Source organism: Equus quagga, chromosome 12 (genome assembly GCF_021613505.1).
Source record: "Equus quagga isolate Etosha38 chromosome 12, UCLA_HA_Equagga_1.0, whole genome shotgun sequence".
NCBI classification, from domain to species: Eukaryota; Metazoa; Chordata; class Mammalia; order Perissodactyla; family Equidae; genus Equus; species Equus quagga.
Window position 1 is genome coordinate 81,140,394 of NC_060278.1, and position 25,288 is coordinate 81,165,681.

At 55.1% G+C, this 25,288-nt stretch overlaps 1 protein-coding gene across 3 annotated transcripts in view; it reads left to right on the forward strand.

The window, feature by feature from the left end:
- Positions 1-20,474, forward strand: part of SIGLEC1 (sialic acid binding Ig like lectin 1) — a 20,645-nt gene extending 171 nt beyond the window's left edge. Inside the window, exons 2-22 of one of the 3 annotated variants that reach the window (XM_046678207.1) lie at positions 3,042-3,184; positions 3,497-3,856; positions 4,162-4,458; positions 6,224-6,490; positions 6,831-7,085; positions 8,317-8,616; positions 9,288-9,545; positions 10,611-10,934; positions 11,208-11,465; positions 11,691-11,993; positions 13,271-13,531; positions 13,687-13,998; positions 14,498-14,749; positions 15,059-15,328; positions 15,417-15,668; positions 15,992-16,294; positions 16,956-17,216; positions 17,996-18,298; positions 18,564-18,660; positions 19,042-19,114; positions 19,761-20,474. In XM_046678207.1, coding sequence (XP_046534163.1) covers positions 3,136-3,184; positions 3,497-3,856; positions 4,162-4,458; positions 6,224-6,490; positions 6,831-7,085; positions 8,317-8,616; positions 9,288-9,545; positions 10,611-10,934; positions 11,208-11,465; positions 11,691-11,993; positions 13,271-13,531; positions 13,687-13,998; positions 14,498-14,749; positions 15,059-15,328; positions 15,417-15,668; positions 15,992-16,294; positions 16,956-17,216; positions 17,996-18,298; positions 18,564-18,660; positions 19,042-19,114; positions 19,761-19,868 — 5,163 coding nt within the window. In that variant the 5' untranslated portion in view covers positions 3,042-3,135 and the 3' untranslated portion in view covers positions 19,869-20,474. The remainder of the gene's footprint in view (positions 1-3,041; positions 3,185-3,496; positions 3,857-4,161; positions 4,459-6,223; positions 6,491-6,830; positions 7,086-8,316; positions 8,617-9,287; positions 9,546-10,610; positions 10,935-11,207; positions 11,466-11,690; positions 11,994-13,270; positions 13,532-13,686; positions 13,999-14,497; positions 14,750-15,058; positions 15,329-15,416; positions 15,669-15,991; positions 16,295-16,955; positions 17,217-17,995; positions 18,299-18,563; positions 18,661-19,041; positions 19,115-19,760) is intronic. The other 2 variants (XM_046678208.1, XM_046678209.1) reach the window with 2 other exon arrangements.
- Positions 20,475-25,288: the final 4,814 nt, after the last annotated feature.

Here is a 25,288-nt window from a genome sequence, read left to right on the forward strand (position 1 = left end):
GCCCAGCCCCATCCCTATCCCAGCTTCACCTCACTCTCGCTTGTATCATCATTTGCATCCCATCCCCAAACATCTACTAACTGTCATCCCCACCCAGCCCCAACCCCAATCTTCACTCTCACCCCAACCCCATCACTCTCACCTCCATGTCAACCCAATCTCAGCCCTAATTCCATTCCAAACCCCAGCCCAACTGCACTGAAGCCCTCATCTTCCCTCCCTCTAACCCCTTCCCACTCCCCTCCATTCATCACCCCTTCGTTCTCCTGACCCCTTCGTTCTTCTGAGTGCAGGACCCCCCGCACCATCCCGCATAGCTGGGGGAATGGGTGCTTGGGCTGGGAGCATTTACAGCCAGACTGGAGAATGGAATGTGAAATTTCTGCTGCCCATTTCAAAGACAATAGGCCTCATTTATGGACTATATGGCTTTCAGAGTTAAATGTTTGGCCTCCGTTGGGGGCTTTCCACAATTATGAAGACAGTGCACTCTCCGAACTGCCCATCTGTACCCTGATTTCCTATCTGTGGGCAGAACACTCCAGCTGGTCGTGTCACCCCATTTCCGTCCCTGTCTTGCCTGATAGGGAAGTTGAGGAGAAGCCCTGGGGCTGGGAAACAGAAACTGAATCCTGCACCCGGGCCCAGCTGTCCACCGTGACACTGCTGCTACCCTTCCCTCCCCAGGCTGGAGCTGGCTTCTGGGATCAAAGGTCAGGGAATCAGGGCCCAAGCCCGCCCTCCCCAGATGTCCTGGGACACTTGCTTTCAGCAACATGGGCACCCACCGTGTGCCAGGCAGCCCCAACCCAACCCAGATGCAATGCATACCAATTCTAGGAGCAAGGATTGAAAACTCTCTTCAGAGCATCCAAGACTTGGAGATAAAAGGATGAACCTCAGGAACTTCCAGTCTTAGGGATAATGCTCTCCCAGTCATTGCCCAAGGGACGGGTTGTTTCAGGGCTGCCATGCTCCTTGTCCCCCCAGTACACCCACACACTTCCCCAGGACCTGCAATCATTCCTGTAGCAGCAGGGGGCACTAGGTGCACACTAGGATGCCCAGCCCAACCCCAGCCCTAGAGACAGCTGCCCCTCAGCACCACCAGCCTTTCACACGGGGGCAAGAGTCTCCCTTCCTGCGGTCCTTCTTGCCCTTCTTGTTCCCCAAAAGTTCTCTGGGCTGAGGCTGGCCTTTACAGGCTGAGCCAATAAGCTGCACTCTGGGGGTACCGACCCCTTCGGAGCCAGGGCTGGGCTAAGCATGGGTGACATCTACCTGATGTGGTTTTAGGTGGTTCTAGAAAGGGTCTTCTCACACATTCCAGAAATTCCTGCTTCATTCTGGGGTCAGTGTGTCTAAAACCCCACCATTCCTCCTGTAGTTTCGGCATGACCTTTCCAGGGCCCCAAATGGGAACAGCAGGGTTGGTAGGGTCAATATGTGTGTATCTTACTGATGTCCTGGCTGTGGAGGAGCTGACCCTGATACCCCGGGAGGCTCTGGGTCCCCGGGCCACACCTGTCCCCAAACATTCCCAGCATCCAGGCCATAGCATCCAGGTCACAGGGTCCAGCCTGGGCAGCATGAGCCTCTCCTGTGGCCAAGGACCAGGTGTGGAGGGTGTGCGTACATCCCTCTGGGAGAGGAGCAGACCTAGGACTGCTCCAGGAACTGAGGGTGAGCCACTGGGCCTCAGCAAATGACCAGACCTGTCTGCTGGAGCAGCTCAGCCAGGGGGCTATGCCCCCTGAGAAACTGGGCTCTTCCTGGCCTTCCCACACCCGTGCCTTTCCTGTGCTCCCTTCACACTTGGCTAAGAGCTGCTTTGTCATCCTGACAGGCAATTCAGGCACCCTGGCATCTGCTCGGCCCCTCCCCAGGTGTGCCCCCTGGTAGCCACAAGAATCAGCTGGGCCCCAGCCCTGAGACTGATGGACTGGGGGCTGGGATATGTCATGAGTTTCCTGTCCCCACTTCCAGCCTCCTCAGGCCCTCCCCATCACTCTGCCGAGTCAGCATTTAGGACCAGGGAGGATTGCAAAGTTGACAACGTGGGTTTTTATATGTGTGTGTGGTAAAATATATATAACATAAAATTTACTGTTTTGATAATTTTTTAATACTTTATTTATTTATTTATTTATTTATTTATGTATTTGAGGAAGATTAGCCCTGAGCTAACATCTGCTGCCAATCCTCCTCTTTTTGCTGAGGAAGCCTGGCCCTGAGCTAACATCCATGCCCATCTTCCTCTACTTTATATGTGGGACACGTACCACAGCCTGGCTTGCCAAACAGTGCCATGTCCACACCCGGGATCCGAATTGGTGAACCCGGTCCGCCGAAGCAGAACGTGGGCACTTAACCGCTGTGCCACTGGTCCGGCCCCTGTTTTAATCATTTTTAAGTGTGCAATTCAGTGGCATTAAGCATATTCATAATATTGCGTAACCATCATCACTGTGTATTTCCACAACTTTTTCATCATCCAAAACAGACTGTATACCCATTCAACATTAACTTGCCTTGCCCTCCTCCCCCCAAACCCTGGTAACCCTATTCTACTTTCTGTCTCTATAAATTTGCCTGCCCTATGTACCTTATATAAGTGGAATCATGCAATATTTGCCCCATTATGGCCTATAGCTGGTAAGGCTGGTGGCAGAGGAACAAATCTCAAGAAAGAAGTTATCATTCTTGCTGAGTGCCTTGGAATAAGTCACTGGGCCTCTCTGGGCTCCAGTTTCTGTTGGCTTGGGTGGCAGGGAGGGGGTGGGGGAGAAATAGCTGTCCATCTGCTCTGGGGCGGTATCCCTGAGGGGCTGGGAAAGCAGAACTTGGGGTGGGGCTGAGGGCTACACAGAGGGCTTTTTGGGGCATCCCACCAAGTGAGGGCATTCCTGGGCACAGTCTGAGCCGAGAACGTTGGCTCCTGGCTCCCTGCTGGCGGCTGCCCCCGAGGTCCTTGGCAGCCCTGCCCTCTCACTGGGTTGGCTAGCATAGCATGTGGGGACACAGAGCTGGACTCTTCACAGGCTCTGAGGCTGCGGTGCCCTAGGAGCCCCTGTGTGCCCAACCAGACAGCGTGCATCACCCTCTTAGGCACCAGGACCAGCGCGAGAACCTGCTATGGGCTTCCTGCTCCACCTTCTCCACCTGACCTTGTCCATCCCGGCAGGTAAGCTTTGCTGGCCTTGCCGGTCTCACAGGGCCCCAGCCTTGGTGAGTCCAGCCCTCCACTGGCCTGGTCAGACTGGACTGTGCCGGGTCACAGGTTTGGCTGCTGAAGTTGAAGGAAGGCACAAGATGGCAGTGGTAGGGAGCCATGACCCTCCTTAGGGTGCCCTGAGGGGCCACTCCGGGGGTGCATTGCTGGGGGCAGGGCAGGGTTTTGGAGCCCATCTGGGGCACCCTCTATGGGGCAGATCTCGGGGCTCTGCGGTGACCAGGGGCCTGCGTCACCCTCCTCTCTGTCCCACCTCTCCCTCAGGCCTGGCCTCGTGGGGCGTCTCCAGTCCCCAGGAGGTGCAGGGCGTGAAGGGGTCCTGCCTCCTCATCCCCTGCGTCTTCACCTTCCCTGACCGCGTGGAGGTGCCCAACGGCATCACATCCATCTGGTACTACGACTACTCAAGCAGCCGGAAGGTGGCGAGCCACTCGGCAAACCCCGAGCTGGTGGAGTCGCGCTTCCACGGCCGCACCCAGCTGGTGGGGGACGCTGAGGATAAGGTGTGCAACCTGCTGCTGAAGGACCTGCAGCTGGAGGACTCGGGTTCCTACAACTACCGCTTTGAGATCAGTGAGGGCAACCGCTGGTCAGATGTCAAAGGCACTGTGGTCACTGTGACAGGTGAGGAGCAGAGTGGCTTGACTACTGCCCGCAAGAGACTCCCAAGATGCTCCTGGCCCAACTGGCTGACAGTCCCAACCCTTGTCCTAAACCCAACTCCAGCCTCCATCTTGGCCACAGTTCCGAGCCCTAGCCCGACCCTGTGTCCCTCTTGCATACAACCCAAGTGGGCTTCGGGGTGGAAAGCAGCTTCTCTTTCCCCTGGGAGCCCCCTGCCCAGGGCTTGCCCCTTGGCTGAGGTTTCCAGGGCAGGAGGTCTCAGGTGTGGTGAAGGGGAGTCCTCAGCTTCCTGTCTTCGTCCTCAGAGAAGCCCAGTGTGCCCACCATTGATTTGCCGGCCGAACTTCGAGAGGGGCTGGAGGTGGACTTCAACTGCTCCACTCCCTACGCGTGCCCGCAGGGGACGATCAGCCTGAAGTGGCACGGCCAGGACCCCGCTCGTTCAGTCACCTCCAACCTCCTGAAGCTTGAACCCACAGGCATCAAACACCTGGAGACCCTTCACATGGCCCTGTCCTGGCAGGACCATGGCCGGACCCTGAGCTGCCAGCTCTCGGTGGCCAACCACAGGATTGAGAGCAAGGTTCACCTCCAAGTGCAGTGTGAGTGCACGAGGGGCCGCATCCTCGTTACTGAGCACACATCTGCGGCTCCTCAGTGGAAACCAGCCCCTTCTCCAGGGAGGAACCCTCCTCCCTGAGGCAAAGGCGGGCCACACTCGGACCTCCAGGCTGGGGCAGGTGGAGAGAGACTCTGAGCCCTCGGAGCCACGTTTAAGGGCTCCCTCTACCTCCTGGCCTCAAGGCCAGGAGGGCAGAGAAGAGGAGACACAAAGAGCCAGAGAATTGGGGGCTGGGCATTGAGGGCCCTGGGATTCAGCCCAGCTCTAGGTGATGCTGGGAGGAGGGGTTCACCCTTTTCCTGCCTAAGACCCCTAATGCTCATGGGGATGAGGGTACCACCTGCACACGGCAAAGAGAGCCCGAGTTTCCACATGATTATGCATCTTCCCATCGCAGTGAAACAGGGCAGCTAGCTCCGCCACCCACCAGATAAGCAAACTTTGGGCAAGTTACTTGCCTCCTGGAGCCTCGGTTTTCTCATCCGTATGGTGGAGGTGGCAATGAACAGCTCCTAACTCATAGAATTGTTGCCAAAATGAAAGGCGTGCCTTATGCATATTAAGCACTAGAAAATATTAGCTTCGGGGCTGGCCCTGTGGCCGAGTGGTTAGGTTCACGCGCTCTGCTTTGGGGGCCCAGGGTTTTGCTGGTTCGGATCCTGGGCATGGACATAATACTGCTCATCAAGCCATGCTGAGGCAGCGTCCCACACAGCAGAGCCAGAGGGACCTACAACTAGAATATACGACTATGTACTGGGGGCCTTTGGGGAGAAAAAGAATTTAAAAAAAGAAAATTCATAATAGATCTTAGCTCAGGTGCCAATCTTAAAAAAAAAAGGAAAACATTAGCTTCTATTATTTCCATATTTACATTAAGCACTTGAAAATATTAGCTTTTATTAGCACATTTATATAACAAGAGGCTTTGGAATAAGATTTAAAGACATGGAATTTCGGGGGCCAGCCCAGTGGCTTAGTGGTTAAGTTCCCATGCTCTGCTTTGGTGGCCCTGGGGTTTGCCAGTTCGGATCCTGGGGGTGGACCTACACACCGCTCATCAAACTATGCTGTGGTAGCATCCCTCATAGAAGAACTAGGAGGACTTACAATTAGGATATATAACCATGTACTGGGGCTTGGGAAGGGAAAAATCAAAGAGGAAGATTAGCAACAGATGTTAGCCCAGGGCCAATCTTCCTCAGCAAAAAAAAAAAGAGAGAGAGAGAAAGAATAGTGCCTGGCTCATGTTAGACATTCAATAAATTAGAAAAAAAAAGAAGAAGAAATAGAATTTCTTTGTAATGTTGGTGCCTTCCTTACAAATGGGTTAACCATTCTCAGAGCTAATCTGACTCTGCCTTTGGCGCCCTCCGTTAGGTGGTTGGTCCCCGCCAACGGCTATCACAGGCCACTAAAGGAGGCAGGTGGTATCCATGACCCCCAAATAGAACAGAGGGCAATGGAACAGAGGGCAATGGACAGCGTCATAAGGTAGAAGGCCATAGAAGGCAGAGTAGCTGGATGCTAGGCCAAGCATTGCATTATCAGGCTCTCAATGGAGAAGGAAAGGATGGAGAATTCCTTGCAAGGTCTGGGGCAGTGCCCGCCCTGGATGGGGGAAATAATGTGACCAATGGTTTATCTGAATGGGCTTCCCAAGGGCATAGTGTTGAAAGAGGAGAGAAGAAGTGCCCCCTGTCCTTCCTGGGCACCATACCTACCCCCTCTGTCATGCCTTGCAGATGCCCCCAAGGGTGTGGACATCGTCCTCAGCCCCTCAGGGCGGAATATCCTGCCAGGTGATCGGGTCACACTCACCTGCCGGGTGAACAGCAGCTACCCTGAGGTCAGTTCTGTGCAGTGGGTCAAAGATGGGATGCAGCTCAAAGCCCAGAGCCGTGTGCTGCAGTTGTCCCAGGCAGGCTGGGATGATGCTGGTGTCTACACCTGCCAAGCTGAGAATGGCGTGGGCTCTTCGGTCTCGCCTCCTGTCAGCCTCCCTGTCTTCAGTGAGTCCTGGGTGAGCTTGGGTCTTGACCAGAGGGCTGGGAGGGGTCCAGGCCACTGGGACTCAGGGGCTCCTGGCGAAAGTGCCTCCTGGGATGTGGGTGTGGAGTCCCAGCCCTTCCTCAGAGAGATGACAAACCTCCCTGGCAGGGGGGGATGGTAGGAGGCCTCTAGCAAACAGGACAAGGAGATGCAGGGCCAATCCAGGAGGCTCTGCCACAGAAGGGGCATGATGGAGACTGTGCAGAGATTTAGGCTGATTGCTGTGACCCTGGGACCCTGGGGGGTTGGGCCTGCAAGTTAGCTGGGTATCCCCCAGTGTGCCCCATGCTGCCCCCACAGTGGCTAAGGTCCAGGTGAGTCCAGCAGGCCCCATCCTGGAGAACCAGACGGTGACACTGGCCTGCAACACACCTAAAGAAGTGGCCGGTGAGCTGCGCTACAACTGGTACAAGAACCACGCCCCACTGGAGGACGCCCACAGCCAGACCCTCCAGCTGCGCCCGGCCACCAGGGCTGACACCGGCTTCTACTTCTGTGAGGTGCAGAACGCCCTGGGCAGAGAGCGCTCTGGCCCGGTCAGCATGGTGGTCAGCCGTAAGTGGCCGGGGGGTGGCCAAAGGCTGGAGCCTATGGGTTGGGGTCTTGGGCTCCGGTGTCCTTGAGCTCATCTCCCAGCTCTGCACACCTGGGCAGGGCTTTGACCTCCCTGGACTTCAGTTTTCTCCTATTTAAAAAAACTTTTTATTTTGAAATAAGTTCAAAGTTTGAAAAAGTTGCAAGAGTACAACGAATTATCACATTCCTTTAACCTGGATTCCCTATTTGTTAACATTTTGGTACATTTGCTTTCTCTTTTACTCACTTTTAAAGTACATGTTATATGTGTGTGTGTGTGTGTGTGTACGCGGACACACATACATGTATGTATCTACATATGCACATATTTGTGTGCACACATTTTCTCCTGCTGTAAACACATATACAAATGCACTCTCTCTACACATGCATGCACACGTGTGCAGCCTGCAAGTACACATACACACGTATGTTGTCTATTTATTCATTTATGTTCCTAAAGTTGCAGACGTAATGCCCCTTACCCCTTAATTCCCCAGCATGTATTTCCTAAGGTCATTCTATATATAACCACAGTATTATGACTGCAGTCAGGAAATTTGACATTGATACAAGACTATTATCTAATCTACAGTTCATATTTAGAATTTACCAGATGACCCCATAATGTCCTGTACAGCAGTTATTTTTTTCTGGTCCGGATCTGATCTTGGATCCCACATCGCATTGAGTTGTCATGTCTCTGAATTCTCCTTTAATCTGGGACAGTTCCTCAGTCTTTCCTTGTCTTTCCTGACACTGAAACTTGAACAGCACAGGTCAGTTGTTCTGTGCATGTCCCTCCGTTTGCGTTTGTCTGGTTTGAGTAGGCTGAGCCTGTGCCCTTGGGCAGGGCCACCACAGACGAGACGCCGTGTCCGTCTCGCTGCATCACAGCAGGAAGCCCATGATGTCAGTTTGTCCCATGGCTGATAACGTCCACTTGGATCACTTGGTCGAGGTGCTGTCAACCGCCAGGTCTCTCTACCAGTTTTCCCATCTTTCAAGTGAGGCCCTCATCCTTACTTGCAGGGTTGCCACAGGGATTAACGGGGATAACAAAGTGAGTGGCCCAGCCCAGGGACAAAAGTGTATTCAGCAGGCACTCAGGAGCTGCTGAGGTCATCCTCTCTCCCAGGGCATTGTGGGACAAAGAGGGACCTAGGGAGTGCCCCTATCTGAGGGTGACAGGCCCCTTGTCTCCACACAGACCCACCCCTCGCCCTGGACCTTACTGCCTTCCTGGAGACACAGGCAGGGCAGGTGGGCATCTTCCACTGCTCTGTGCTCAGCGAGCCACTGGCCACCCTGGTGCTGTCACATGGGGGCCTTGTCCTGGCCTCCACCCTTGGGGAGGGTGACAACAGCCCACGCTTCAGTGTCTCCTCTGCCCCCAACTTCCTGCGCCTGAAGATCCGAGACCTGGGACCAGCTGACAGTGGGGAGTACACGTGCTCAGCCACCAACTCCTTTGGGAATGCGTCTTCCACGCTGGATTTCCATGCCAATGGTAAGACGGCCACAGGGGCTAGCGTAGGGAACCCCAGGAGGAGGCTTGCTCTGGCTTCTTCCTCCTGGGAGTCCAGAGGGCTCAACTGAGGAACTGAACTAGCTGGCTAGTAAAAATCACATCAAAGACCTGGGTTATACAGTCATCCCAACTTGAGAGGTTCCTGGAAGTCAAGGCAAAAAAGGAAACGTGACAGGTTGCATTAGTCCTTTTGTATACATTCTGACTCTGAACTTGGAGGGTCCTTCATATGCATTCACTAGTTTTTTGTTTGTCAAACGTTTGAGGCAGGCTCTGTGCTAGGAGTCAGATGAGGGATGCAAAATAGAGAAGTAGTCTTCCAAATCGTGGTGCATCTGCTGCCCTTCCCTCCTTCTGAGGCCGTGGCAGACATAGCTAATGGGTAAAACCAGGTTTTTGACATAAGCCTGGGCTCTGGCTCAGAATCCTTCTCGCCCATGCTGCCGCCAGCTACCATCAATAGATCAGAACTGGCATTCAAGGCCAAACCCTCCTGATCATCAAGAGATGCACAGAGCTGGTGCCACGAAGCCCAGACCTACCTATAGTCGTGTAGGGAGAGGAGAATCCTGGAGGCCTTCCTGCATCGAGTGGCGTGGAGCCACAGATGCACAGGGTGCCTGAGCCTCCCTCTCCCCCTCTTCTGCCAGCTGCCCGCCTCCTCATCAGCCCGGCAGCGGAGGTGGTGGAAGGGCAGGCAGTGACGCTGAACTGCAGGAGCGGCCTGAGCCCGACGCCTGACATCCGCTTCTCCTGGTACCTGAACGGAGCCCTGCTTCTTGAGGGGCCCAGCAGCAGCCTCCTGCTCCCGGCGGCCTCCAGCTCTGACGCTGGTTCCTACCACTGTCGGGCCCAGGACAGCCACAGCGCCAGCGGCCCCTCCTCGCCTGCCGTTCTCACTGTGCTCTGTGAGCAGCCTTCACTCTGGCCCCCGCCTGCTGTGGGGAGGATCAGCCCACTGGGGCCCAGCAGCCACCCCCACCTCCTCCAGGCCCCCTGACCCTGTCCTGCCTGAGAGTCTAGATCAGGAGGGCAGCCACAGGCCTGGGCACCACGGATCTCTCCATCCAGTGCTGAAATGTGGGGAACACGGCTGGTGCTTTCTCTACCTCCCCACATCCCGTCCTCCAATCCCAGCCCCTTTAGGGCCCTCTGCTCCCAGGCTCAAATCCACCATGGGCACCATATCTAAGCTTTGTCCTCCTGATCTGGGTCTGGGACATCATACTCCTATATATCTGCACAAGCCCCATAGCCTATGCCCTCACAGCTTCCCAGAGACACAAAGGCAGAACCTCTCAGCCCAGGGACGGTGTCCTTTCAAGGGTGAATGCTCCGTATTAGCCCAAGGGGCTGACCCATGTTCAGGACAATCCCAGGGCAATGTCCCGGGACTGTCAGGGAGAGCAGCCTTCTCTCAGGGGTTTTCCAGTGTCTGAGTGAGATCATGTGGGAGTCTGGGCTGGTGGTTGTCTTTGACTGTCCATCTCCAGAAGCCTCTAGGAAGAGGACGTTTTGGGCATTATCTATTATCACAGGAACTGGCTAGGAGATTAGAGATAAGAGGCAGAAAGTTCTTGGGGAAGGTTCAGGGGTAAGGGGTGGGGTGCAGAGTGGGAGCAGAGAGCAAGACTCCAGGGATTGCTGTGTGAGCACCCTACTCAGGAGCACATGGGAGTTATGCAGGGCGGCTTCTAGCCACCTAGAAAATGTCCGAGCTAGAGAATGGTGCTCCTTCCTCTGGGAAGACTCAGTTCTGCATTAGGGCACAGCTTGGCGTAGGGGGCATGAGTTGATTCCTCCCACTCTGGGCTGACTGTTCTTGTGCAGTGCACAGCCTACACAGCTGTTTGTGGCAGCTCTGGGCACATGCCTCTGTCTAGTGTGTTCTGGGAGCCTAGCCAGCCTCGAGACAATCTGTGAGGGCCTGGCAGAGGCCATGGGATGAGTGCCCATGCTCTTCCTCCCTACAGACGCCCCACGCCAGCCCACCTTCACCGCCCGACTGGAGTCTGATGCTACAGGAGTGGGGGCTGGCCGGCGAGGCCTCCTCTTGTGCCGTGTGGACAGTGACCCCCCAGCCCAGCTGCAGCTGCTCCACAGAGACCGTGTTGTGGCCTCTTCCCATGGCTGCAGCACCTGTGGGGGCTGTTCTCCACGCACGAAGGTCACGAGAGCCCCCAACCTACTGCGTGTGGAGATTCATGACCCGGGGCTGGAGGACGAGGGTGTGTACCTGTGCGAGGCCAGAAATGCCCTGGGCAACGCCTCTGCCTCTGCGACCTTCAATGCCCAGGGTGAGTTGGGGCAGAGAATGGGTGGCTTGGGGTCAGGGGCTGGTAATCAGGACCCTATTCCTCTGTAACCCCTGGCTCCGAGGGGGGTCTATCGGGTGAAATCAACTCCATTCAGCAGGGGGAGTTTGCTTTCCTCCCTCCACCCCGTGGGCACCCCAGAGGGTCTCCTTCCTGACCCCTCCAGGCTGAGAGGCTGCACCGCTGGCCCCAGGGTTGGGGGGAAGCAGTCAAGGTGAGGCCTGTCTGAGCAGGACTGTGCTGCCCGTTCTCCAGCCACCGTCCTGGTCATCGCACCGTCGCACACACTGCAGGAGGGCACCGGAGCCAACCTGACTTGCAACGTGAGCCGAGAAACTGACAGTGGCCCTGCCAACTTCTCCTGGTTCCGGAATGGGGCGCTGTGGGCCCAGGGACCCCTGGAGACCATGACGCTGCTGCCTGTGGCCAGAACGGATGCAGCCCTCTATGCCTGCCGCATCCTCACCGAGGCTGATGCCCAGCTGTCCGCCCCGGTGCTCCTGAGTGTGCTCTGTGGGTGACGGGCAAGGGCAGAGTGGGCACTTGGAGGCTGGAGGGTGTGGCCTGGGAGAACAGGGCTGGGGTGAATTTGGGGAGGCAAGAACGTGGCTTGGGCACCGGCAAAGGTGGGCCTGCCCACTGTGTGTCGGGGGGTGGGGGGGGCGTGGGACATAGTGTGGCAGCTGGAAGGTGGTAAGCTGGGCTGGCGTATGGCCTGAGCTGCTCCCATCCCTGCAGATCCCCCGGACCCTCCAAAGCTGTCAGCCCTCCTGGACATGGGCCAGGGCCACATGGCTGTGTTCGTCTGCACTGTGGACAGTCGCCCCCTGGCCCAGCTGGCCCTGTTCCATGGGGAGCGCCTCCTGGCCACGAGTCCGGGGCCCCAGCTCCCACGCCATGGCCGCCTCCAGGCCAAAGCCACTGCCAATTCTCTGCAACTAGAGGTCCGCGACCTGGGTCTTGGGGACTCTGGCAGCTACCGCTGTGAGGCCACCAATGACCTCGGATCAGCCAACACCTCCCTCTTCTTCCAGGTTCGAGGTGAGTGTCTGTCCTCTGAAGATGTGGTGGACCCAGCAGCCCCGGGGGCTACTCCGTGCAGACTTTGGTCTGGGTTGTGTGGATTTTGTGCAGAAATGTGCATCTTTTTTCAGTCATGGTTAGGGCACAGTTTCCAGCCCGCCAGCAGGAGGCCTCCCTTTGTCTCCAGCTGGATATTTTCATCTGTAATAACCACGGCAGCCAGTAGGAGTATATACATTTAACGTATGTGTACACGCACATATATACATATACATATAAAGACATGCATAAGAATATATTCATATTCTTCATTAATATACATATTCATGTGTCTACTGTGTGTGTGTATGTGTATATATGTATATATAGTGTTCTATAAAAATCCTCCTTAAGGGAAAAGCCTGGAAAAAGGGCAGTTAATACCCATAATGCTGCAAAGGCCAAGGACACACGCGTTGTTTTCTCCCACAATGACAAACTCCAAGTTTTGAACATTTTCCTTGGGCCTTGGTTCTGTATATCTTATCTTATTTATCATACCCATTTTGCAGGCAGAGAAATCGAGGGTCAGAGTTTTAGGAGCCTGCTCATGGTTGCATGACTAGCTCTGGACCAGTTCGGTTCTGGCCCCAGGCACAGCCTGTGGTCTCAGTCGCCACTTCAGCTGTCTCTCCTGCTCCCTCCCCCACCCTGGTCTCCTTCTGCCTCGGCCCCCAGGGCACTAGGAACTGCCCTTTGCAGGGTCCCCGGTCCCTGGGCTCTCATGACCTGGAGCCTGGGTGCAGAGCTGGGCTGGAGAGGACCGGAGGGAACCCAGGATCACTCAGCTGCTAACTTCCCTTTCCAAGCCCTCAGTCACCCCTTCTGAGTCCAGATCGTGATCAGGACAATGGCACTTGGCACGACCTAAATCCCTCTCATTTCAGTGCTTTATGGGGGTCAAACCAGCATTTGTCAAGAGCTAACACATGCAGGCACTGTGCCTGGCACTAGGAGTCACAGGTCGCACAAGCTGGCCCTCCCAAGGCTCGCCCTCTGGTAGGCGAGATGTGATTGACAGCAAAACTGTCAAGGTTTTGGGCGGCAGATGCCAGGACAGAACCAGTGCAGGGGAGTGGGGAGCAGAAGAGAAGGGGGCATGGAGCTGAACTGGGGCCCTCATGGTCTGGTTGGGGAGCTGTGGCTCCAGGATACAGGGTTGAGGTCGTGCAGTTCTGGTGTGGACACACACACCACACCAGACGGTGGGAGGGGATGGCAGAGGGCCCTCACCTGCTCTCGGTCTCTCCCTGCAGGAGCCTGGGTCCAGGTGTCACCATCGCCCGAGCTCCAGGAGGGCCAGGCTGTGGTCCTGAGCTGCCAGGTACCCACCGGGGTCCTGGAGGGGACTTCATATCGCTGGTATCGGGATGGCCAGCTCCTCCAGGAGGTGACCTCGGCCACACTCCGCTTTGCAGCCATAACTCTGAGCCAAGCTGGGGCCTACCATTGCCAAGCCCAAGCCCCAGGCTCAGCCACCACAAGCCTGGCTGCCCCTGTCAGCCTCCACGTGTCCTGTAAGCACTTTCATGCATGTTTCCTAGGGGGTGAGGGAGTCAAGGGCACGGTGGGGAAGGGGATGTCGAGCCCCTGGTCCTGGCCTTGCCTCTGAGAGAGAGTCTTAGATGAGGGACCACCTGGCAAGGCCCTGACCACTCTGTGCCTTCTGTAGACGCCCCTCGCCAGGCCATACTCACCACCCTGATGGACACAGGCCCCGGGCGACAGGGCCTCCTCCTGTGCCGTGTGAACAGCGACCCTCCGGCCCAGTTACGATTGCTCCATGGGGACCGCCTCGTGGCTTCCACCCTAGGAGGTGTGGAGGAACTTGCAGGCAGCTCTCCCCGGCTACAGGTGGCTGTGGCCCCCAACACGCTGCGACTGGAGATCCACAACGCAGTGCTGGAGGATGAAGGTGTCTACACCTGTGAGGCCACCAACGCCCTGGGCCAGGTCTTGGCCTCAGCCAACTTCGATGCCCAGGGTCAGTGTGGGGCTGTCAGTGTATGCGTGGGTGGCTCCTTTAAGAGGAGAGGAGGTTGGAGAGGGTTCTGGAAGCCAGGGGCAAAGGCAGGAGGGCTGAATCTAAGGACCGTCTCCATTCCCACCCTTCTTAACGGCAGTCATCGCCAGACTTGGGTTTCATTGAAGAGCCTTTTTTAAAAACAGAATTTCACATGGATGCTCAGTGGATAAAACTAATCAGAAAGGGGGCTCTCAAGGAGAAGCCACAGCAGCTCAGGGGAGGCCCCTGTTGTCCCATGTGTCCTCTACTAGGGTCAGAGAGGGCTCGGGGCACTTCAGCGTTCTGCAGAACTCCGCTAGGGACCGCCTGAGAGATGAGCTGTTTCCCAAGCTCCACGTCTGAGCCACCTGTGCCTCCCAGAGGCTGAGGGGCTTCCCACCCTCATGGAGACAGGTTGCTTGCTTTACACAGCCTCATGACTCTCACTGGTGTCCCTGTGCCCTCCTTCTCTCCCCAGCTGTGAGCGTGCAGGTGTGGCCCAAGGCCACGGTGCAGGAGGGGCAGCTGGTGAACCTGACCTGCCTTGTATGGACCACTCGCCTGGCCGAACTCACTTACATGTGGTACCAGGATGGGCAGCAGCGCCCAGGTGCCCACTCCATCCTCCTGCCCAATGTCACCGTCACGGATGCTGCCACCTACCGCTGTGGCTTGTTGACCCCTGGGCAGGCACCCCGTCTCTCCACACCTGTCACCCTGGATGTCCTCTGTGAGTGTGTTTAGATGCAGGGTGGAACAGGAAGAAATGACAGCAGCTCACAGGGATCAGGGCATGGTCAGAGCCCCACAGGTGTCCAACCCAGGAGCTCAGTACCCAGCTTACTTTTGGAGCACTGCACAAGGAGCACTGGAGTTGAGGGGCAATGGGTCCTGTCTGGGCAGAGGAGCAGTGCCTCAGATGGGCAAATGGAGCCCCTTGGGGTGGGGAGCCAGGGCCCTTCTGGTTTGAATGCCACCTGCAAACTGGCCTTCTTAATGCGGTGGTCTCTGAACTTCTACACCTTTCGTGCCCCTCCAGACGCACCCCGCAGCCTCCACCTGACCTACCTCCTAGAGAGCCGGGGCGGCCAGCTGGCCCTGATACTGTGCACTGTGGACAGCCGCCCACCCGCCCAGCTGGCCCTCAGCCGTGCTGGCCACCTCCTGGCCTCCTCGACTGCAGCCTCTGTCCCCAACACCCTGCGCCTGGAGCTGTGGGAGCCCCGGCCCAGCGATGAGGGTCTCTACAGCTGCTCAGCCCACAGTCCGCTAGGCCAAGCGAACACATCCCTGGAGCTGCGGCTAGAGGGTGAGGCAGGGCCCAGGCCAAGCCCATGAGTGGTGGGACCAGCTGTGGTTTCTGGCTGGCCCAGCTGACCCTGGTCTTCTTGCGACAGCTGTGCAGGTGACCTTGGCTCCATCAGCCACTGTGCCAGAGGGGACTCCTGTCACAGTGACCTGTGAAGACACTGCTGCCCGCCCGCCCACCCTTTACACCTGGTACCACAACAGCCGTTGGCTGCAAGAGGGGCCAGCCACCTCCCTCTCGTTGCCAGTGGCTACGCGGGCTCACGCAGGCGCCTACTCCTGCCAGGTCCAGGATGCCCAGGGCACACGCAGCTCCCGGCCAGCTTCCCTGAAAGTCCTCTGTGAGCAAGAGTTCTTGGCTGGGGGTGCCCCAGATGAGGGTGGATGGAGAGTGCTTCTGGGCCCCAGTGGAGGCGGGCACAGGACTGCAGAGGACCTGGGAATGGACACTTGGGGAAAGAAGGACATAGGTGATGAGGAAAGAGACCCGAGGGCCCTCGAACCCTGCTGGAGGAATCTGCCCATAGGACTCCCAAGAAGGCGTCACTTCTAGGAGGTGACCATTTGTCCAGAGGCTTAAGCCTTGCCAATTCCAGGCAAGTGGGCAATGGACAGTACAGGGTTTCCAAGCAAGGCCCCCAACTGTGCCCTGTTCTGCCCCCAGATGCCCCTCGGGATGCTGTCGTGTCCTCCTTCTGGGACTCAAGGGCTGGCCCCATGGCTGTGGTACAGTGCACTGTGGACAGCGAGCCGCCTGCCGAGCTGGCCCTTTCTCATGATGGCAAGGTGTTGGCCACCACGAATGGGGTCCATGGCTTGGCATCGGAGACAGGCCATGTCCAGGTGGCCCGCAATGTCCTGAGGCTGCAGGTGCAAGGTGTGCCCTTGGGTGACGAGGACATCTATGTCTGCACAGCCCACAACTTGCTGGGCTCGGTCAGCACCACAGGGCAGCTAAAGGGGGAAGGTGAGTGGGCCGGGGGGAGGAGAAGGCACTCAGGTGCTGTGGGGTCAGAGTCCGTGTGAGGTGGGGCTCCCACGAGAGGGGGTTGGCTGGCCTGATCTGGTAGAAGAGGTACAGCCCCTACTGGAGGAGGTCGCCCAGCCTGAGGGGGAGAAAGCCTTGTCCTTGGAGAGCTCCCTACAAGGGCAGAGGTGTAGCGATGCACCAGAGGAGCTTGGATGCAGGGGAGACATAACCCTGCCCTCACAGAGCCCAGTCTGGAGCTGAGGGCACAGGCCTGCCCAGGAGAAGCCTGGGGTGGGAAGAGACACATAGCCCTACCCTCAGGGAGCCCAGTCTGAGGGAGGAGGTGTAGCCTCACCCCTGGGGAGTCAAATCTGAAGGCAAGACACAGCCTCAGCCATCAGAAAGCCTGGTTTGATGAGAGAAGGAGGCACATCCCTGCCCTGGGGGTCCCCAGCGCAAGGATGAGAGAGAGCCCTGTGCTCAGAGGTTTCAGTCTCATGAGGGAGGCGCAGTCCCACTTTCTGGGGGCCCAGCTCCCAAGTCAGATCAGATCTTCCCATAATGCACAGGGGCCTCTCAGATGCCCAGATCCTGTCTGGAGGCTCTGGCTCCCACAGGACTCCAGATCCCTGACCACCTCCCGGTCCTTGGCCTGCAGGTGTGCATGTAGTGGCCGAGCCAGGACTGGACGTGCCTGAGGGGGCAGCACTGAACCTGAGTTGTTCCCTCCCTGGTGACCCTGAGCCCACGGGCAACTCCACCTTCACTTGGTTCTGGAACGGCCGGAGACTACACATGGAGACTGTGCCCACCCTCACCTTTATCCACGTGGCCCGTGCCCAAGCTGGGGTGTACCATTGCCAGGCTGAACTCCCCAGTGGGGCCACCACCTCTACTCCAGTCATGCTCCGTGTGCTCTGTGAGTGTAACACTCCCTGGCCTCAGTCTTCCCACATCTCACATGCCCACCTCAGGTCTTCCTCTTCTTCTGTCTGCAAAGAGCAAGGACTTCACAGACATGCAGTCGTGGGTTGGAGGACTCCCACTGACTGGCTGTGTGACCTTGTGCATCCATGCCTTGCTTCCCTGTTCTGTGAAACGTCAGTCCCCTCCCCTTGTGAGTATAGGAGATAAAGCGTGCAGAGTGCCTGGTGCACAATAGGCCCTCATCAGCCTTGGTCCCCTATTCCATCCTTCACCCAGGCCCATGCCGTATCAGTCAGCTATTGCTGCATAACAAGCCATCCCAAAACTTAGTGCCTAAAATAACATCCATTTTATTAGCTCCCAATTCTGTGGACCAGCTTTTTGGGCTGGACTCAGCTGGGCAGTTTGTCTGCTGGTCTGACCTCATGTGGTTGCAGTTGTCCAGTGGCTGAACTCAGGCTAGATGGTCCAGAATGGCTTCACTTTCTTGGCTGGCGGTTGGAGCTGCCTGTTGGCTGGGCCACATGTGTCCAGCAGACTGGCCTGGACTTCCCACATGATTGTGTTCCAAGGAGAGTAGAAGTTGCAAGGCCTCTTGAGGTCTAGCCCTGAAGTCGCACAATGACACTTCTACCTTTTAGTGGTCAAAGCAAGTCACAGATTCAGAGTGAGGAATAGTCTCTACCTCTTAATGGGAGGAGCAGCAAAGTCACCTTACATGGGTACAGGGAGGGGGGGATTTGTGCAGTCATACTCCGAGTCTTCCCACAGACCCTCCCAAGACACCCACCATGACAGTCTTTGTGGAGCCCGAGGGTGGTGTCCAAGGCATCCTGGACTGCCGAGTGGACAGCGAGCCCCCAGCCAGCCTGACCCTTCACCTTGGCAGTCGGCTGGTGGCCTCCAGCCAGTCCCGGGGTGCTCCAGCGGAGACACATCTCCACATCTCAGCCACTCCCAATGCCTTGAGGGTGGACTTCAAGGAGCTGAGGCCCAGCGACCAGGGGGAATATGTGTGCTCTGCCTCCAACGCCCTGGGCTCAGCCTCTGCCTCCACCTACTTCGGAACCAGAGGTGAGCAGGGAGCTCCATCTACCAGGCCACTCTGCATGAAGGCCCAGCTCTCAAGTCCAAGGGCTTTCTTCTGAGGTCTTCCCTGAATCCCTTCTGCTGCAACCAGCTTGTCTGTCTAGTCTAGACTGGTTGCTTGAAGCTCATTGGCATGAGGAAGCTTCTGACATAAAATGAAAGTTAGAACGGGGTTTCATCTTGGGGAGTCACCTTGGGAGGGAGCAGGAGGCTGAGCCATAGCTGCCCTGAGCCCCACCCTGTGTTCCAGCCCTGCACCGCCTGCGTCTGTTCCAGCAGCTGCTCTGGGTCATGGGCCTACTGGTCCTCTTCCTACTGCTGGGCCTGGGGGCCTGCTACACCTGGAGGTGGGTCCAGAGCTGGTGGGTGGACAGGGCCACCTCATCCTTCCTCCTGTTTTCCCCAACATCCCCCCACGTCCTTCCTACTAAATTCATAGGCTCTATACTTCCTATTCTGTTCCCCTCCCTCTTCTGCTCCAAATTTGCGGATCCCTTCTAGAGTCATCTCTGAATTCATCTCTCTATAGTTTTCTTCTTTCCTTATCTCTAACCTGTCTCTGCTGAAGAAAGGGCTGGGGAGGAAGAAAGACAAGGTATCCCACTTTCCACAAGGCTCCCCAGTACTCTATGCAGTAAGCAGTCTGGGGCCCAGCCCTCGGGGCAGGGGAAGGGAACAGGGGAGGCAGGGGAGCGGGGAGCTCTCTGAGCCCACTCTTGCCCTTGCAGAAGGAGGCATTTTCACAAGCTGAGCAGGGGTGAGAATTCGGTGGCAATGTCTTCTCAGACGGCAACCGTGCAGGTATCCATTTGTCACATGGGCACACACACTAATGCCCGGCTACCCCACCGTGCGGGGCTGGCACCAAAAGACTGCTCTCATTTATAAGGTGGCACCTGGGGCTAGGGGGAGGTTGGAGGAGAATATAGAGAACCAGGGCCCCCTGAGAAGATAGGAGGAGACATATTCTGATTGGGACAGAGGGCAGCCACATGTTTGCTGTGTGGCTGGTTGGATGACTAGGGCAGATATTCTGAGCTTAGCAGCATCACCTCCACTTTTAAGACACATCTCGGAACACAGGACCCTGTGTTTTGAGCTGTCTCTTTGCCACTCGTGAGTCTGCCTATCACCTGGGCAGCCGTCAAAGTCTGTTTCCCCTCCTCCCGATGTATGCCCTTCTGCAGATAGTCCATTTGGTGAGCCAGGACTCCCAGCCACATTTCCAGCCATGCAGACCCTCACCAATCCCCTTAGGACCCCTCCCCAAGGCTGGAGGCCTGGGGGACCGCCCTCCAGAGTTAGGAGTCAGGTGATGACTGTGCCCAGAGTCCTCCTGTGACCAGGGTTTTTCCTATGGGAAGCTTATTGATCCTGATGCAGCCGCATTTGGGACTTCATCCTGTGCTCTGCCCCTGAGCTGACCTGTAGCATTTCCTATCCTCAGGAGGAGAAAGTTGCTGGAATCTGTGATGACTCAGGCCCTGTGAACAGCGCAGTGTCAGGGCCTGCCTGCCTTTTAGAAAACAGCTGTGCGACATCTGACTTTCTGTGACCCGACTCCAAACCTCTTGTGCCCAAGAAAAATGGGTGGTGAGAGGTGGAGGTGAACCCCAGTCTACCCAGGAGGTTGCTGACCCTTGGGGACTCTGAAGAGAAATGAATTGATCATGTTGTCCACTTCTTTTTCTCTGGATCTCCTCTCTCCATTTCTATTCCAATGCATGCCCCTTCACATCTGTCTCCTCCAACCCCTGGACATTTTGGATGGATTAGAATAGAGCAGAAGCTTTCTGCAACCTCACAGGCTGGCCAAGGCACTCTGTATGAGACAGAATGTAAGTTAGGCTGCTCTAACAAAAGAGCAAATACAGTGACTTCAACATGAGAGAATTTTCCTCTTTCCTGCTAGCCTGAGTATGTTATGGTGGTTGAAGGTGTTGGAGCTCTGGATCCTTCTATCTTACAGTAGCCCCCTTATCCTTGACGTATACTTTCCAAGCCCCCAGTGGATGTCTGAAACCGTAGATAGTACCAAACCTTGTATATCCTATGTTTTTTCCTATACATACACACCTATGATAAAGTTTAATTTATAAATTAGGCACAGGAAGAGATTAACAATAACTAATAATAAAGTTGGCTTTGGGGCCATTATTAAGCGAACTAAAGGTTACTTGAACACAAGCACTGCGATACCATGACAGTGGATCTGACAACAAAGACGGCTGCCAAGTGACTCACGGGCGGGTAGTGTACACAGCGTGGATCCGCTGGACAGAGGGATGTTTCACGTCCTGGGTGGGCGGGAGGGTGCAGGACAGAGCGAGGTTTCATCACGCTTCTCAGAATGGCGCACAATTTAAAACTTATGAATTGTTTATTTCTGGAATTTCCCATTTAACATTTTTGGACGAGGGTTGACCGCAGGTAACTGAAGCTGCTGAAGGCGAAACCACAGATAAGGAGGAACTACTGTATTTTTCTCTGTCCCTAAAATCTTAACTTTGATTGTGAGGTTCATGATAACCCCACTGTGTCCACATGCCCTCAAGCAAGAAGAAAGAGAACGGAAGTAGAAGCACACCCATTCCGTTTTAGACATAACCCAGACGTTGCGCATGTCATTTTCACTTACTTCCCATTGGCTAGAGTTTAGTCACATGGTCACACCAAACTGCAAGAAATGCTGGGAAGTGTAGTTTTTCTTCTATTTCCAAAGGACCCCAACTATGGACTCATTCCTGAGACTTTTGCAATTGATGAGAATGCCGTTAGCAGGCCACATTCTGTCTCAGTGCCCATCTGCTGAAGGCTAGGGCATGTCCCTGGCCATTCGAGTCATGGGCTTCCTGGAGGAGGTAATCCCTCTCATACACTAAGACTGCGGAAATCAAGAAGGTTTGATGGTCCCTAGGAGAGGGCATGCCAGGCAGTGAAGTTGCCTGAGCAGGCATCTTGTGCCAGATGTGGTCCTAGAAGAAGAGGTGTCCCCATTCCCACTCCCCACCCCAAGGGAGCATGGGGAGCAGATGTTGCTGTCAGCATCCTTGTTTCTGCTCCAGGAGGATCCCTCTCATGATTGAGTGAGCTTTCATGCTCCTTCCGAAGGCTTATGCAAACGAGGATCACCATGAAGGAATAAAGTGCTCCTGAGAAGCCAGGACCTGAGGGGAACCAGTTCTCCGGTGGGCTAATGACTCCCTTGGTATTCTGGTGGCAAATTGTAGGAGGAGCAAAGAGCTCACAGCTCTGGGATTTGGGCCCAGAAACATGGAGACTAGTGGGAGATGCATAGGAGCTAACAGATTGGGAAGAAATTAGAGGCCAGGTGAGCTCCTTGTAGCCAAGGGTGGACCGTCTCTGGTCTCAGGTCTCATTCCTTTGAGTGCCTGATTGCCAGACTGCTCCTGGGAGCCCGTCCACATGGCCTTGCAATAAACTTCCATTCTATGACATAACTGGAGTGAGTCTCTTTCTTGCAACCCAAACTACTGGACTGGAATACAAGATACAAACTCAGCAGAGTTCATTCTGAGAGACTGTCTGCAGGAAGTGGGCAGCCGGCGCAAATTACATGACAATTACAATAAACTGCCTTATACTTAAGTGATTTGTGCCCCTTCCTGCTCCTGGAGGCTCTGGGCGCTTCTCCCCTCCACTGCCCACAATGACCAGCGCTTAATAAGCACTGGTTTTTCTACATTGTTGTTGAGTGGGAGGGTGGAAAGTGTGGGCTAAATCCAGAGGTGGGATGGGAAGAGAGCAAGCCAAATGCAGCCAGGTGTTTCGAGGCTGGGAAAGGAGGGTGAGGGGACGTCCACAGGTGGCCTCAGAAGGGGTGGCTCCGGTGGCCTTTGGGAACCTCTGACTTGGGAGTCTTCCTCTGCTTCGGTGTACCTCCCGGGAGGTATAGGTTCCCCTGAGACTGGAGGATTCTCAGAGAGGGTAGTTGTGTCCACTCCCGGAGGCTGAGGCTCCTCAAGACTTAAAATAAGCTTTTAATTCAAGTATAACACACACAGAAAAGTGCACACGTTATAAGTGTACAGCTCAATGACTTTTCAAAAAGTTAACACACCCATGTAACCAGCATCCAGATCAAGAAACAAACCATCATCAGCACCCCAGAGTCTCCTTTGTGACCCCTTCCAGTCACAACCCCCGAAGGTAGCTACTATCTTGACTTCTAACAGCATAGAGTGAATTTGTCTGTTTTTGAACTTACATAAATGGAATAATACAGTATGTAATGATGACTTTGGAAAACTGTTTGACATTATCTATTAAAGCTAAAATACTCCTGCCCTATTGATGTGGATTAAGGCTGCCCCAGCTAGAGAAGCCCAAGGTGACCTGGCCTACATGCCAAACTATACGACCCAGTGGACTTTTTTTATGGTATGAATTAGGACCGCCCCAGGGAGAGAAGCCCAGGGCATCCTCACCTACATGCCGATCTATATGGCCAGATTCGTATCTAAAGTTATATGACCGCACAATAACCAGACCCCATCTGCACTGAAATCATTTAATGACTTTTTACATCATCTTTTCTTTTCTCCAGTAAAAATAAGTCATGTACCCATGCCTTATAAAATTAGCCCTAACCCTCAACTCGGGGCAGCAGCAGGAGCTCTGACCGCCCGTGGGTCCTGTCCCCATGCACCAGCTCTGCCTGCCCATGGGTCCTGTCCCCATGCCAGCAGGGGCAGCAGCAGCAGCTCTGCCTGCCCATGGGCCCTGTCCCCATGCCAGCGGGGGCAGCAGAAGCGGCAGCAGCAGAAGCTCTGACTGCCCATGGGTCCTGTCCCCATGCTATTCCACACTATTCTCTAAATAAAAGAGCACTACTGCCAGATCTTGAGAGTCTAAGAAATCTTTCTTTTGACTCCTCGGCTCACCGACCCCACATCACTATGACCCTGAAATTCCATCCCTGGACACTTACTCAAAAAGATTAAGGGTTTATATCCACTGTGAGACTTGTACTAAAACATTCACAGTCATGCTATTCATAATAGCCCCAAACTGGAAACAACAAATGCACATCAGCAATAGAATGGATAAATAAAATGTGCTATGCTCACACAATGGAATATTATGCAGCAGTGAGCAGGAGCTACAACCACACGCTTCATGGGCAATACTCCCAAACATAATGTTGAGTGAAAGGAGGCAGATGCTAAACAATGCAGACTGTACCATTTCATTCTTGTGAGTTCAAGAGCAGGCAAAGCTAATCAATGGTGACGGAAGCCAAAACAGTGGTTACTTACAGGTAAGGTTGTGATTGAGAGGGAACACAGGGGGGCTTTCCGGGGGCCCAGAGCGTGCTGCCTCTTGGTCTGGGGTCAGGTGTTATGGTGTGTTCACTTTGTGAAAAGTGATTGAACTGGGCACCTGGGACACCCACACTTTTCTGAAAATATGGTATACTTCAGTAGGAAGGTTTTCAAAAATCTCCACCTTTTATGTTGGCTATCTAGGGCACTCTACCCAAATTCCGGCTGATCATACATTTTTTTAAAGCACCCCTTCATCTTGCCAAGGGACATCATGGTCCCCTTTAGATGCGCCAGAGCCTTGACTGTGCCTTTGGGGCCCTCCATGCACAAGTGTGAGTTTTTCTGATTCACCCAAGCATTGGCTTGTCATCTCCAGGTGCCACACGGGACATCTCTGTGGGCCAGAGTTGGCATCACCTCACTGGGACACCCTGTTCCTGGTCACTCTTCAGGATGAGTCCTGTTTTCAGATAGTGAGTGCCGCCCACTGCGTGAGAACTTCAAAAGTTTAACTCTCATTAGTTTGCTTATTTCCCAGGACACACGCCCTTCTGGAGAGAGACACCAACAAGCCATCTCATGAATCATCTCTCCCATGGTGTCATGAGGCTTGAACACCATGATCAGTGGCCCTTCTGGGATCCATCTTCCTCAACTTTGGGCCAATGGCCCCCCGCACCCTGCTCTGCAACCTCCAAATGTAAACAAACAGTTGCTCTGAGATTTCGGCAGAAATTCCTCTGGCATGCTTGGACATAGCTCGTCCGGGTTTGGGAGATGTCCACTCTGCAGGGATTACTCCAAGCCCCGCCTGCCCCCTAGGCCACATGTTCCCTCTGTGACATTAGCCAGGCCCTGTTCCAGGCAGCGAAAGAAGGACAAAGTTCCAGATCTCGTGGAGATCAGGTCTGGGAGAGAGACAAGGAAATGAGCAACTGTAATGCCGTGTGAAATGTGGTGCAGCAAGAAGTACGGTGCAGGGGTCAGGAACCTGGCTTTGGGTCAGGGGGCATCCCTGACAAGGAGATACCAAAGCCGTGGTCAGCAGTGTGAGCAGGAGTTCACCAGTTGGCTGTTTTTTGCCAGAGGAGAAAGGGCCTTGCCTTCTTCTCTCCCGGATGTCCACACCGAAGCTGCCCCCTCTGCATTCAGAATCTCGCCACTCTGGGGGTCTGCTCTCTTTTCTGGGTCCTCAACTCTTTTGGGGCTTGAGCTACCTCCCAGCTCTCACCAGGCCCTGCCAGGCCACATATTTGGTGTGGTCCCGTCACTATGATCTCTGGGGCTTTCTTAGCTGCCTGTCTCTTCCTCTTCCGAACTGTTTCCTTTACTATAGTTAGGACTTGTATCTTCAGATTTCTCCTTTCTCAGGATCCACATTCTCTTTTGGAATCTCCAGTTGTGCCCCTGGTTCAAGAAGGAGCCTTGGTCATTCTGTCCACTCCTATTCTTCCCCAAATCCTCCCTGAACACTAGAAGAGATAGCAAAATGGCCCCTGGGCGTGACAGGATTCCTTGCTCTTTGTCGCCTGGCTCACCTAGCCAGGGAATCCTGGATCAGGGAACTCTGTCCTTGAAGTGTGGCTTCTGCTGCTGTCAGCACCCACGGTGACCCGCTTTAGTCATCCACAGAGGAAGGGGTTGATGCCTCTCCAGCCTGTCTACACTGGAGCCCTCAGCATGACCA